At 47.8% G+C, this 12,567-nt stretch overlaps 1 protein-coding gene across 1 annotated transcript in view; it reads right to left on the bottom strand.

The window, feature by feature from the left end:
- The window catches only part of tmem8b (transmembrane protein 8B), a 71,391-nt gene extending 66,655 nt beyond the window's left edge, over window positions 1-4,736 (bottom strand). Inside the window, exons 1-2 of the mRNA XM_076271361.1 lie at window positions 4,697-4,736; window positions 2,985-3,174 (exon numbers count right to left, since the gene is read on the bottom strand). Of these exons, the coding sequence (XP_076127476.1) occupies window positions 2,985-3,174; window positions 4,697-4,736 (230 nt within the window). The remainder of the gene's footprint in view (window positions 1-2,984; window positions 3,175-4,696) is intronic.
- Between the last annotated feature and the right edge of the window lie 7,831 nt (window positions 4,737-12,567).

Consider the following 12,567-nt stretch of genomic DNA (forward strand, 5'->3'; position numbering starts at 1 on the left):
GCATAATGTACCTGTAATCAGTCCCTGTGTGGACATAATGAGGGAGAGACAACATGGGGTATTTGAAATAATAAGCTGTTGAAATAAACATGGCATTTTCACTATGCCAACTAAGTCCTCTCTGCACCTCTGTGATTGTGAAGTTATCTAGTATCTGTTTGAAATATGTAGAGAAAAAAATAATCTTGTTTTTCTTTGTTACAGATTAAATCTTCAAAATCATAACATTCACAGCAAGTGTGCACGAGTTTGTGGATTTTGTGTGTGTGTGTGTGTGTGTGTGTGTGTGTGTGTGCACGTGCGTGCGTGTGTGTGTGTGTGTGGGTGGTGTGTGTGTGTGAGAGCGCATGTTTGTGTGCCTGCCTGTGTGCCTAAAATTGTATGTTTAATCCAAGAGCCAAAAAAGACTCCCCCTCCCCTCCCCTCTTTTCTCTACCCGTCCCCTTCCCCAAGCCTTGTTGACTCAAGCGAGTCTCTAGCTGAGACCTTGGGAGTGATAAAAACTGTTTGGCTTCTTGGCTTGTATTGTCTCTAATGAGCATCATCGTCATGGCTGGCCCAGCGGTGCGCTATTGATCCGTGGGCGCAGTGGCGCATGACTGTTATCCGTCGGCCCCCTCGCTGCCCTTGGCTGTCACACAACCCCACCCCCACCCCCACCCCCACCCCCAGAGCGAGCGTCCCTGTGCTATCTACGTCCCCAGCACGCACGCGGTCACTTTCATAATCACGCTCTCACTGTGGCGCCCACTGCCTCCTATCTGACAGTGGCATCATCTAAATGAATTCCTGTTCGCTGTGCCTCCCCCCCCCAAAAAAAACCTCCTGATCCCCCCCCCCACACACACACACACACACACACACACAACACACACACACACACACACACACACACACAACACACACACACACAACACACACAACACACACACACACACACACACACACACGTCCTCTGTCTTTCAATGTGCCTTCTTATTCTCCCCAGATGATGAAGGCAGAGAGTGGTGGCGGTGGTGGGTGTTGTGGTGGCTGTAGGGGGTGGAGGGGTTTAGAGAGGAGGGTGATCTGCCAGGGACCCCCTTCTGAGCCCCCTTTCATTAGCGGCTTAGCGTTCCGCTCCGTTCCACTTCTGTTCTCCATGAAGACAAGGAAACATTGAGTTTCGTTCCCACTGCAGAATCTATAGCTGTCAGGCCTACCCCCCCCCCACCCCCACCCCCACCATGACTCAACCTGGAACGTTCCACTGCAGTTCTGTTTCCAGGGCCTGCTATCCTCAATTGCAGCTTCAACTCAACAGATTACATTTTGCATGCATGCATTTTTTAGTTTGTTTACTTTTAATCAACATTTTTATGCAGCTTCCATTTACTTCCATTATGGCCCTCCTGATAGATACTACTACTGTTAATATAAGAAAGATACTACAGCATAAATACTGATAGAGGAAGTTTCCGTATTAGATTCAATATGAAATCTACCAAAGCCAAGGCGGCGTCAATGCCAGCCTGACGCAGAAACCAATAGCGGCGGCCGTCTCTGCCTTAGGGAGGTGAGCTTGAGTGCTTTGCAATATTCCAACTGTAGGCAGGTCATTTGTTCTCTTCACTCTAAACACTGGAGACGCATTTTTTCATTACTCTACGGGCGGCTCTGACATGTGAGAACAAGCTGTAATTATCGCGGCTCACATATTTCCTCTGAGTTTCTTACTTGACACTTCGGGCAAAAGTTACCTCCCGAAAACTTGAATAGTAATATACCACTTCCAAATATATTTGTCCCTGGAGGGGCCCAGGGTGGAAGATGTGCTGTTTGTTTCTTGTTCTCCCCTCCTGACAACATGGTGATAAAACACTCCGACTTGGGTGCCTGCGTACTACTGAAGAAATGCTCCACTGAAAAGCAAGTCTGCATTTGGCAGACAACGCTCTTTGTTGTGTTGTATAAAACGCAGTGGCATAAAAACCAATGATGCCTCCATCTTAAGGTCATCCCAAGCACAGCAAATAAACAAATGAGTTTGGACAGACGGGAGCGGTGACTCTGATGTTTGCAACACACACATCACTGGCACCGCACAAATCACAGAGGCATTTCTCTATACACCATCGCCCACTACTTCAAGGACACAGCCACACACACAATGTATATCTGGCTGCAAATGTAGGAGACAAATATACATTACTTCCCTCCAGCTTTATGGCACTGCCTCATAAGGGAGGTGCGTGCACAAGGTTCCCTGTCTGATGGAAATTTAATGGCAGCGATGCGTATGCAGGGACTACTGCGATCTGGCACCAAGCTAAAGCTTTTATGCATTTTAATAACCCCGAGGGGTTGGTGGGTGGTGGTCGGGGATTGCACATGCACAGTGAGGACATGCACAGTAAAACATTCAAAACCAAAGATGGTTTAAAGTTGGCACTGATAGCTGGGAAGTGTGTAATGTATTCTATTCACACCAAGATGATTGATTTTTCACATCAAGGCGTACTGTCTAGATAGGATAACGCTACACTACACTCTATGTCTTTACATAGTGCAGAAGTGTAAGATAGTCTGGAAGTTGCCAGTGAGATATGAAGTTGTCACTGTGTTTCTGCTTTGAAGTAATGAAAAAAGGTTCCTGTGCCCAGTCAGTGCATGGTGAAGGCATTATAACAGGGTTTCTGGTCTTTCATGGCAGGGCCTCTGAGAATGACCATCCTCTTATAACAGCTGGGAACTTCACGCCTCTCCGAAATGTCATGATGCTCATTAGCCGCTAGCATAGTGTCAATACTGCATGGCCAGACACTGCTGAGAGTCTTTTGTTAAAGAGACTTTGATCGAGCACCAGCCAAACTAATGGCACTCGCTCTATTGTTAAAAAACCAACAACAAAACAGCATCAAGAAAATAGCGACTGACTCTACAGCTCTTCGCCCTCTTCTCTCTACTGTCATATTCCTGTATGGGGGGGGCTTTGGGGTGCTTACACAGTCACATTGCGGTCAGGACAGCTGTCTCCGAACGTGCCCCCTTGCTCCTTGAAGGTAATGAGGTTCCAGACGGCCACCACGGTGTCCTCAGGCACGTTGAAGTGGAACAGCTCCACACTGGCGAAGGAGCGGAAGGCGTTCAGCTTGCGCGGTGTCCTGGTGAAATAATCAGTCACGAAGAGGCAATCTGCAGAATGGAACAAGGAGAAAATTAGTGCGATGAAGGATGACTTTTATTCCTTCGATGGAAGGGGGGGGGGGTCGAGGAAAGTGGAGGGTAGTCAAAGAATGAAGGGAGCAATAGAGGGAGGGAGGGAGGGAGGAAGGGTGGGCTGCAAGGATCGGTCTTAATGCAGTTTGAGTGACCTTCTACGCAGGACCTTTACCGATGATTTAATCACAGATGATCTAGGTCAGGCTTGCTTGGCTTCCACTCAAATCTAGGCTCTATCCAGAATTAATTTTGCCGCCATACTTCACAACTGTCCCGGGGAGGAGACGCAAGAAATGACATTTGCAATCTGCTGTAATGAGCCGTGGCTTCCTATGTGCCGATCGTCAGCGCGCCTAATAGCTTGCGGTCGTGGCGTGATTTGTGAGGGGGGAGAAACATTTATGCTCTCCCGCCCAGGCGCTTTTATGATATTCATGGGTTCCCCTTGCATGTTCAGCGACGCACAGGTGCAATCGCTTGCAATTTGCCTCCCAAGGGCAAAAGGCAACTATTACTAATGAGTGGTCTTTTCCGCTGGGGGTCCTGGAAGCTTCACAGTCAGTTGGTTAGCACTTGGGAGCCCTGTGTTTGAAATGGATGAAAAATAGCTGGCCCCTTCACCTTTTCCCTACCCCCCTCACTCTCTCTCTCTCTCTCTCTCTCTCTCTCTCTCTCTCTCTCTCTCTCACCCTCTATCCCTCTCTTCTGTCTTTTTTGTCTTTCTCCCATCTTTACTCAATTTCTTTGTCTGTCTCTCTCTCTCTTCTTTTTGCCTCAGTGCATCCTCCAAGTGTCGTTCTTCATTTCAACAGCTCCGTGGAGGATGAGGGTGGAAGTGTGTAAATATATGCCCTGCTGTGATCTGCCGTATGGTTGTCTATTTTTCTCTGTTCTGTCTTATTAATCCGCACCCGCTTCTCTGTGTCCCTCAGAAAAAAAAGGGAGCGATTCCTTTTCATGCCTGCCTCGCTCTCTCTTGAAGAAAGGCAAAAGGGAGAGGAAGGACGAGAGAAACCTCCAGTTTTGCATTCGCTCCAAGGTTTTAACCTTCTCTGCCCATCTCCTCAGAGACACACCCTAAAGCATGGGCAGCGACTGGGAACAGGGGGAGTTTAATTGGCCAGAACTGCATTTATCCAGCCGAAGCCTCCTCAGGGGGGCTGTTGGGCCAGGGCTAAGATGGCTAAGAGCTCTCTGGCCAAGAGGCTTCTGGAACAGCGCCAGCTGCCGCACCCCCGTTTTCGCTCCATCCAACACTTTCTGCCCATCTTTCCACTCTTCCCCTCACCACTCTCACACCAACAACCACCTCTTCTCTCCCTCCCTCCCTCTCTCTTGTTTTTTGATGCAGAGTCTCACACAGAGGCACTCAAGAGAGGACCATGGGATGAGATCAGGCTGGAGCCATCCAAATAAATACGCCCCATCCGGCACCTCCAGGCCCAGGGATTTGAGACACCCTTGGCAGCCCTGGTTTGTGACATCCGACATCCACCTGCACTGTGTGCAGTGAGCTGCAGGCCACTGAAATACATGGGGGGACACAGGTGGAGGATCTTTGGTGGAGACGACAGCACTGCAGAGGGACAACATCGGCATCTCAGCAGAGCACGTGGCCTGTACACACACGCGCATGCATCACACACACACACACACACACACACACACACACATACGTACATACACACATACACACACACACACACACACATACATACACACATACACACACACACACACACACACACACACACACACACACACACACACACACACACATACACACGTACATACGTACATACACACATACACACACACACACACACACACACACACACACGTACATACACACATATACACACACACACACACACATACACACGTACATACGTACATACACACATACACACACACACACACACACACACACACACACACACACACACACACACACACACACACACACATACACACGTACATACGTACATACACACATACACACACACACACACACACACACACACACACGTACATACACACATATACACACACACACACACACACACACACACACACACACACATTCACTCCCCTTTTTTTCCTCTCCGCGTCTCCTCCTCTTCGCTTCTTTATTTACAGACATAACAAATCAGACGGGTTGACACTTTTATTAAGCTGATGGACTCTCAGAGGTATGAAGCCGGTAGGTTCGTCATCCGTTAGTGCATGACAGCCATGGCTCATCGCATCCCGTCTCTCTCTCTCTCTCTCTCTCTCTCTCTCTCTCTCTCTCTCTCTTTCTTTCTCTCTCTCTCTCTTTCTCTCTTTCTTACTCTCTCTCTCTCTTTCTCTCTCTCCCTGTCTTCTCTCTCTCTCCTGTTGTCTCTCACAAGGACTTCCTGCAATATGTGATCACGGCCCAAAGCCCCAGTATTAGCGATGTGTGTCACCTGTCTTTGAAGGATATTATGGCTCTATTCCAGTGGAATAACATTGGCGATCCGCAGTGTAACTGCACTCCTACTCATTTGCATCACACTGTAGCTGGTCCATGGTGTTTGCCAACACATGGATCAAAGGAATTATACATGAGAAATAGACAGATCATGCTAAACTAACACATCATTCACAACAACCATCACTGGCTTATGAGCATGTTGCAGGGTGTTTGAAGGTGTGCTTCTTATTTCTAACTGGCAGGGAATCAATTCACATATCAGTCATTGGCGCAATCAGTGGAGTGCTGTCTGTCTCCTAGAAGTGACTGTACAAAACATCCAGTCTGTCAGGCTGGTTGACAAGACCTCTCTATCCACAGTCCTCTACTTCAAAGATTCTCAGTCAGGTGAAAGACAGTGCTGTTTGCATCATGGCAATGGCATCCTGCATTCATTCCATGTCCATAGTAATATATCTTCTTATTAGTTTAATCATGTAATCAAAAGATCACCTTCAAACACTATCTTTACAGAGCATCTCTAGCATTCCATGCATTTTCAAAATGTAGCTGGAGCCAATGCTTGGCTTTATCTTGGTTAAAGATTCAATTGGCTGCTGTGGCTAAAAGTGGTTTTCAGAGGTGGAACAGGCTACATCTTTTCAATGTATCTGATGACACTGCCAGAGGACACAGTAATTAGGAATGTCTCCTAAACAGATAACCTTCTCTTAGCTCTGCCTCACCCCTGACTTTGGTTAACATCTCCTTCGGCCTGTATTGTAGCACACGGTGCAAGAACACCACAGCTCAACTCTTATTGGGGGCCAAGCAGCGAAGCTGAATCCTTGGACCATCCCGAGTTCATCGACCCCTATCCCGTCACTTTCCGCCATATTGGATCTCCGCCATATTGGATTTAATAAAAACTCTACGAAAAGTTTCACGGTTACAAATTTCATCCGATTTTCAAGGAACTTGGCGGAGATGATCTTCTTACCGAGCCGCACAAACGATACTTGTGAATTTTTTTTAATTTCAAGTTTATTTGCCTGTGACACAAATAACAGGAAGTGGGCTAACATCTCAGCTACGCTTTAATGTATGAAGTCGAAACTTGGTACAGGGACTTGGTATCTGATTGTGAGGACACACTAGGAAATTGACATCATTTGGCCTCTATAGGGGGCGCTGCAATACAGGAAGTGAGCTTGTATCTCAGCAACGCTTTGATGTACAAAGTCCAAACTTGGTATAAGGACCTGTTACCATATTGTGATGATGCACTAGGAAATTGGCATCATTTGGCCTCTATAGGGGGCGCTGCAATACAGGAAGTGAACTCGTATCTCAGCAACACTTTGATGTATGAAGTCCAAACTTGGTACAGAGACTTGGTATCTGATTGTGATGACTCAATAGGAAATTGGCATCATTTGGCCTCTATAGGGGGCGCTGCAATACAGGAAGTGAGCTTGTATCTCAGCAACGCTTTGATGTATGAAGTCCAAACTTAATACAGAGACAAAGTAGCTGACTGTGAGGACATGCAAGGAAAGTGGTCTCATTTGGCCTCTAGGGGTGCTGTAATAGACAAATTGAGCTCACATCTCAGCAACTCTTTGGTGTATAAATTCCAGGGACATGGTAGCAGATTGTGAGAACGCACAAGGACATTGGTGTAATTCTAGGTCCAGGACATTGGTGTAATTCTCATTTACACCATTTACTGGTGTAAATGAGCTTATTTCTCAGCCATTCTTTATCCAATTGCAATCAAACTTGCTGTGAGTGCTTGCTCATGCCATGGCAACGCCATTCCTGCTATAGTGCACTGCTTGGCCCCCACATTGCTGCTTGCAGCTATATTACTGTATAGTACCATTCAATAGAAATACTGCACAATAAAAGCATTGTGTAGAAACAGTGAAAAGCTAAGAGAGCCAGGTAGCCATAACACAAGGTGCTTTTCTCTCTTTCATGTGTCTGATGGGTGCTCTCTAGTGGACTGAGAAGCTACTATTTACCAGCCCTCCTAATGGTCTATTTAGTCTTTCTGTATCTGTAGGAAAATGGTTTAAATCAGACTAGAGAGCAGGAGTGTTTATTAATCCAGAGAGAGAAGACAGACGAGTCTGTCCTTCATCTACACCCCCCCGCTCCGCTCCACTCCTACTCCTCCTCTCGTCCTCTCCTCCATCGTCCCCTTCCACCAAGGCAAGGCTATTCACATCTCTATTCTCTCTGCCTGCCCCCAGCTTTATCTCAGCGACAGCCTTCTCTCAATGGACCGCCAGAGCGATAAATCACCAGCTTTTTATTACATTTCATGTCAATATCTTGCACGCAACAAAGTTTACTGCGGCTCAATACCAGAGCCCCCCCACCCCCCCCCACCCCTACTCCCTCACTTCTTCTCCTCCTCTGAATTTGAAGCCTCAGATTGAAATGGCATAAAAATGGATAGCACTGTTTTTTTTTCTTTCCTCTCTTCCATCGGGAGTCACGTGGTGGCTCCTTAAATTGATGGCAAATCAATTTTTGATGACGTATCATCCTTTGCTTTCTCCCTGCTCTGTCTTTAATGTAGCTCCAAAAGCTCCTGCTTTTGACTGCTTTTTCATCATGGTGATGTTTGACATGTTGTCTTGAATCAGCCATCATAGTAGGGAGTGAGAGTGTGTGTGTGTGTGTGTGTGTGTGTGTGTGTGTGTGTGTGTGTGTGTGTGTGTGAGTGGGCGCGTGTGTGTGTGCGTGCGTGCATGTATGTGACTGCGTCAATCCCTCTTGCTCTCTCTCACTCTCGCTCTCTAGGTGTGTGTGTGGGTGGAGCCAGGGCATTGGTACTGGGTGCTCACCGGCCCACTCGGCTTGGCTGTGGGTGGCTTTCTAGCTGCACTATCCTGTTGGCTCTGACTGGCCGAGTAAAAAAATAGTCAGAGCTCAGTCTGATCCATGCATCCATTGCTTCTCTCTCTCTCTCTCCCTCTCCCTATCTCTATTTCTGTGTAATCTTATTTAATTCCTCGAAGCTAGGAATTAGCCCATGCTAGGCATTTTTTTTGTTTTGTTTGTGTGAGTATGATGAATAAAACAGATGTTTCAAGTCATGCCTGCTCTCTGACAATTCGCCGAGTTCCCGGGGTAATATCCTGTGCATTAGCATGGATTACTAGGCCAGGACAATAGAAGGTGAGACAGCGCTGCATTATTTTGCGGGGAGGATTTCTATGGGGTTTGGAGAGCTGCCTGGAAAAGCAAGCGAAATCCTCAAAACTGCAGCTTGCGACACTGTGCTGGGAATTCATCCAAGAGAGGAAGAAAGCACAAATCAGAGAGAGAGAGAGAAAGAGCATAGGGGAGTAGGAGTAAGCTTCAACGCATCACAGATTTCCATTCAAAAGGCACTCCCCATTCAGAATCCATGTAGACCTCTAGACACACTGATTGATAAAACAAACAAAAACAAAAAACACCTACTGTAGGAGCAAAGGACGCCAAAGGAGTTGACAAAATCGTACAAAAGCACAAACACAAGCGCACTCCCATGCACAAACGCACACAAAAACACACAGAACAACCCAAGCAGAGGTCTCCAAAGTCCATTGAAAGCTAAACACCATAAATCCTTCCTAAATATGAGCTCAGGGCATTAACCAGTGGGACAGACACAAAGCAAAGCTGATACACTTGCTGCTTTGTTTGCCTTGCCCTGGGCCATGTTCTTTTTTTCAGTTTGTTTTCCTTATCATGGGTACCCACACACACACACACACACACACACACACACACACACACACACACACACACACACACACACAGTGCCCCTTGTGTCTCCAGATGGAAATGGCTCAGTCAGAGGCGGAGGAAGCTGCCTGAGGATGACGAGATGGTGTGTGACGCGTGCATTATAGAATTACTATTGGATCACTTGTCTGGGGGGGAAAGGTGATCCACCCCACTCAGGGTCTCTCGTGCTTTGCTTTTAGCCACAGCACCAATTTAACATGATGGGAGAGAGAAAGAAAGACAGAAAGAAAAAAAGACAGAAAGAAAGTGTGAGAGGAAGAGAGGGGGAAGTGGTAGATCAGGAAAAGCTAAGAGGGTGGGAGAGGTAAGTGGGTGAGAAGAAATAAGACAGAAAATAGCAAATAAAGTGAATTTGACAGAGAGAATGAGAGAGAAGAGAGGGAAAGAGAAAGTAAGAGAGGGAAAGAGTGAAGACAGCAAAGGAGAGAGAGGAAGTGAATTCATGCATGCAGCGCATGGGTGACCAGTGGGTAGCACAAGCACTATTGAGCTGATTGGACAGTAAAAGAGGCACTTTCAACTAGCCTCCATCAACTGCATTTGCATTCTGAGAGAATGAATGTTGATACTTTCACACCTGCTGGTTTTCAAATATTGCTTTTGCTGTGTTGCTGTGAGAGAGTATGTGTGTGTGAGTGTGTATGTGTGTGAGTGTATGAACATAGGCCTGAATATATTTATTTTTCAATGTATTGCATTTGCATAAGGTTATGTGCATGTGTATGCAATGTATGTAAGGCTAACAGGGTAATAGGTGTTGAATATATGTATCTGTGTACAGTCTATTGAATGTATTTTAATGTGCACACACATTTCTGTCAGGGATTCTGCATTTGCATGAGGAATAATACTGTTGTGCTTTGAAGAGCCCTCCAGGAGCTATTGTGCCTGAGTTTTCATACATACAGTATGCGTGCAAACACACACTTGTGTGTGAACGCTTGCACCAGGCACCGGGGGGCAAGGTGTTACAACTCCACAATTCCATGGACACTTGGAGCCCAGGGTCTGACTGCCAATAGGAGGAAGGACTGGAGCGTCTCTCCTGTTGGCAGTGGTGAGCTCTGTGGGCAGGTAACCACCCTAATGCCCTGACATACACACACACACACACACACACACACACACACACACACACGTCCCCCAGCAGGAGTTCAGGGCTGAGAGATGGTTCAATCCGAGAGTTCGCCATTCATCCACCAGGTTTACACTAAATCCCCGGATTACAGCCTTCAAACTCAGCATTCACGCAGGCCACAACAGCAAGAGCTAGGTGGAGTACCGCCTGCCTGCCTGCCTCCCCATCATCATTACCTGGTCATGCCTCCCCGAGTGGCTACAGAGGAATGCGGAGAAAGAGAGAGAAAAACAGAGGTGAAGACAGGTGGAGGAAGAAAGAACAGATGGAATGAAAATACATCTCTCGGTGAGAGAAAAAACGGAGAGAATTTGTGCGCGTGTTTCATCAGGCGCGTCCGGGGGTAAGAGCCAAAACGGTACCCAGCACACGTACGGGCCCAAGCGCACGGCGTGGTGTGGCGTAGCTTAGCGTTGCTCTGATGGAGGCTGACAGGACTGCTGAAATGAGCGGTGCTTAGCAATGGGGAGGGAGGTCAGGCGAGGTGCGGGCCGAGAGAGACCCCGTCGACGCACAAGAAAAAAAAGATCAATGTGGCCTGTCAGCTTCAGCGGGAAGGGGGTGGGGGGGGGGGGGGGGGTTGGTGCAGGACTTCCAGGACATGGCAGAGGAGAACAGCATTAATAAGCTGCTCTCCAGTCACAAAAGGAGTCTGGGCACTGAAATAAAAACAGCTCGGTGGTCTCATTCAGCTTCAGCTGGATGGCTCCATTCTTCCTACTGCTGCCTGGCTCCAGAATACCATCACTTCTTTGCACATCAATCCATTATTAAACTACCTGTGCTCTTCAGCGAAAGTGTTTTCCATTGATTTCCCTGGTAAGGCAACGGTGCATCTATAATATATGCCACACAATGAAGACATGTGCTCTTGGCTGCCACTCTACTGGCACTGTTCTGTGCGTTGGATTATTGGCCCGCTGCGATGCTGATGGCGGTCGCACATTCTTCTACGTCTACTCTAGCAAGCTGAGAGACGCTGGAGAGTCCGACTCCCGGCGTGCTGAGTGGGGGCCTGCACATGCGACACAGCAGGGAGACGGAGATTCTCCAAGAGCAGGCGGAACAGAATGCCATCTCCATGGGAACAGCAGTGGAGCGAGCCGGGAGTGTGAGTTGGATTCTAGCTTGCACCTTCTGGGCGCGGAAGGACAGGTGTCAAGGTGAGGTGGAGGTGGCGGGAGGAGGGGGGGGGTTAGCTTGTGCCCACTCACACAGGAGATGGCAGCCAAGATTGGGAGGAGAAGCGTGGAGTTGGTCGAAGGTGATGGTGGTAGTTGGTGGCGGGGGGAGTGAGGAGATAGATTTGTGGGGACTGGATCAGAAGCCTCGCCTCGAGGAGTGTAACGTCTCTGTCATCATAAAGGCAAAACTAAACATAGACCAGGCTGATGACATTCTATGTATCAGACCATATGCTACAGTATTTACACAGGCCATTCTTGACAACTGTGTCTTCTTAAAAGACAATTCTCATCGTTGTAACCACAGTTGTGGGGCTGGTGTTGGGATGTGAGGTGATATTGTCAGGTTCAGCCCTGCACAATTCATCTCTGTGTTGGGCAATAATACACATGGGTCCTGACACAGACAACGCCATCCATGCATAAATAACCAGAGACAACTCTGGTCCTCCACTGCAGTCTGGTGCATAATTGATACAGGGTGAGAGGCTGGGCCATGGGGGCTCTCTCCACCACTGCCTCCCGATAAAGCATTTTCCTGGTTGTCCGTGGCACTAAAAGCATCAGGCCCACAGCCTCTACAAAGACCCACAGCACGCAAGCGAGCAAACGAAGCAGCATACTTATCTCCCGTCACTTGCCCTTCCAGTTCAGCCTTGACGCAAATGCACTTCACTTACAACTCCCCCAATATACACACACACATACGCACACACACACACACACACACACATAGCAGCCACCCATCTCATCTGGACTGACACGGGAAGACACACTGCTCTCCTGCTTCTTCTTAC

The sequence above is a fragment of the Alosa pseudoharengus genome, unplaced genomic scaffold, assembly GCF_046254945.1.
Source record: "Alosa pseudoharengus isolate Yale_2024_CS ecotype anadromous, Long Island Sound unplaced genomic scaffold, YU_APseudo_1.1 YU_APseudo_1.1_scf_6, whole genome shotgun sequence".
NCBI classification, from domain to species: domain Eukaryota; kingdom Metazoa; phylum Chordata; class Actinopteri; order Clupeiformes; family Clupeidae; genus Alosa; species Alosa pseudoharengus.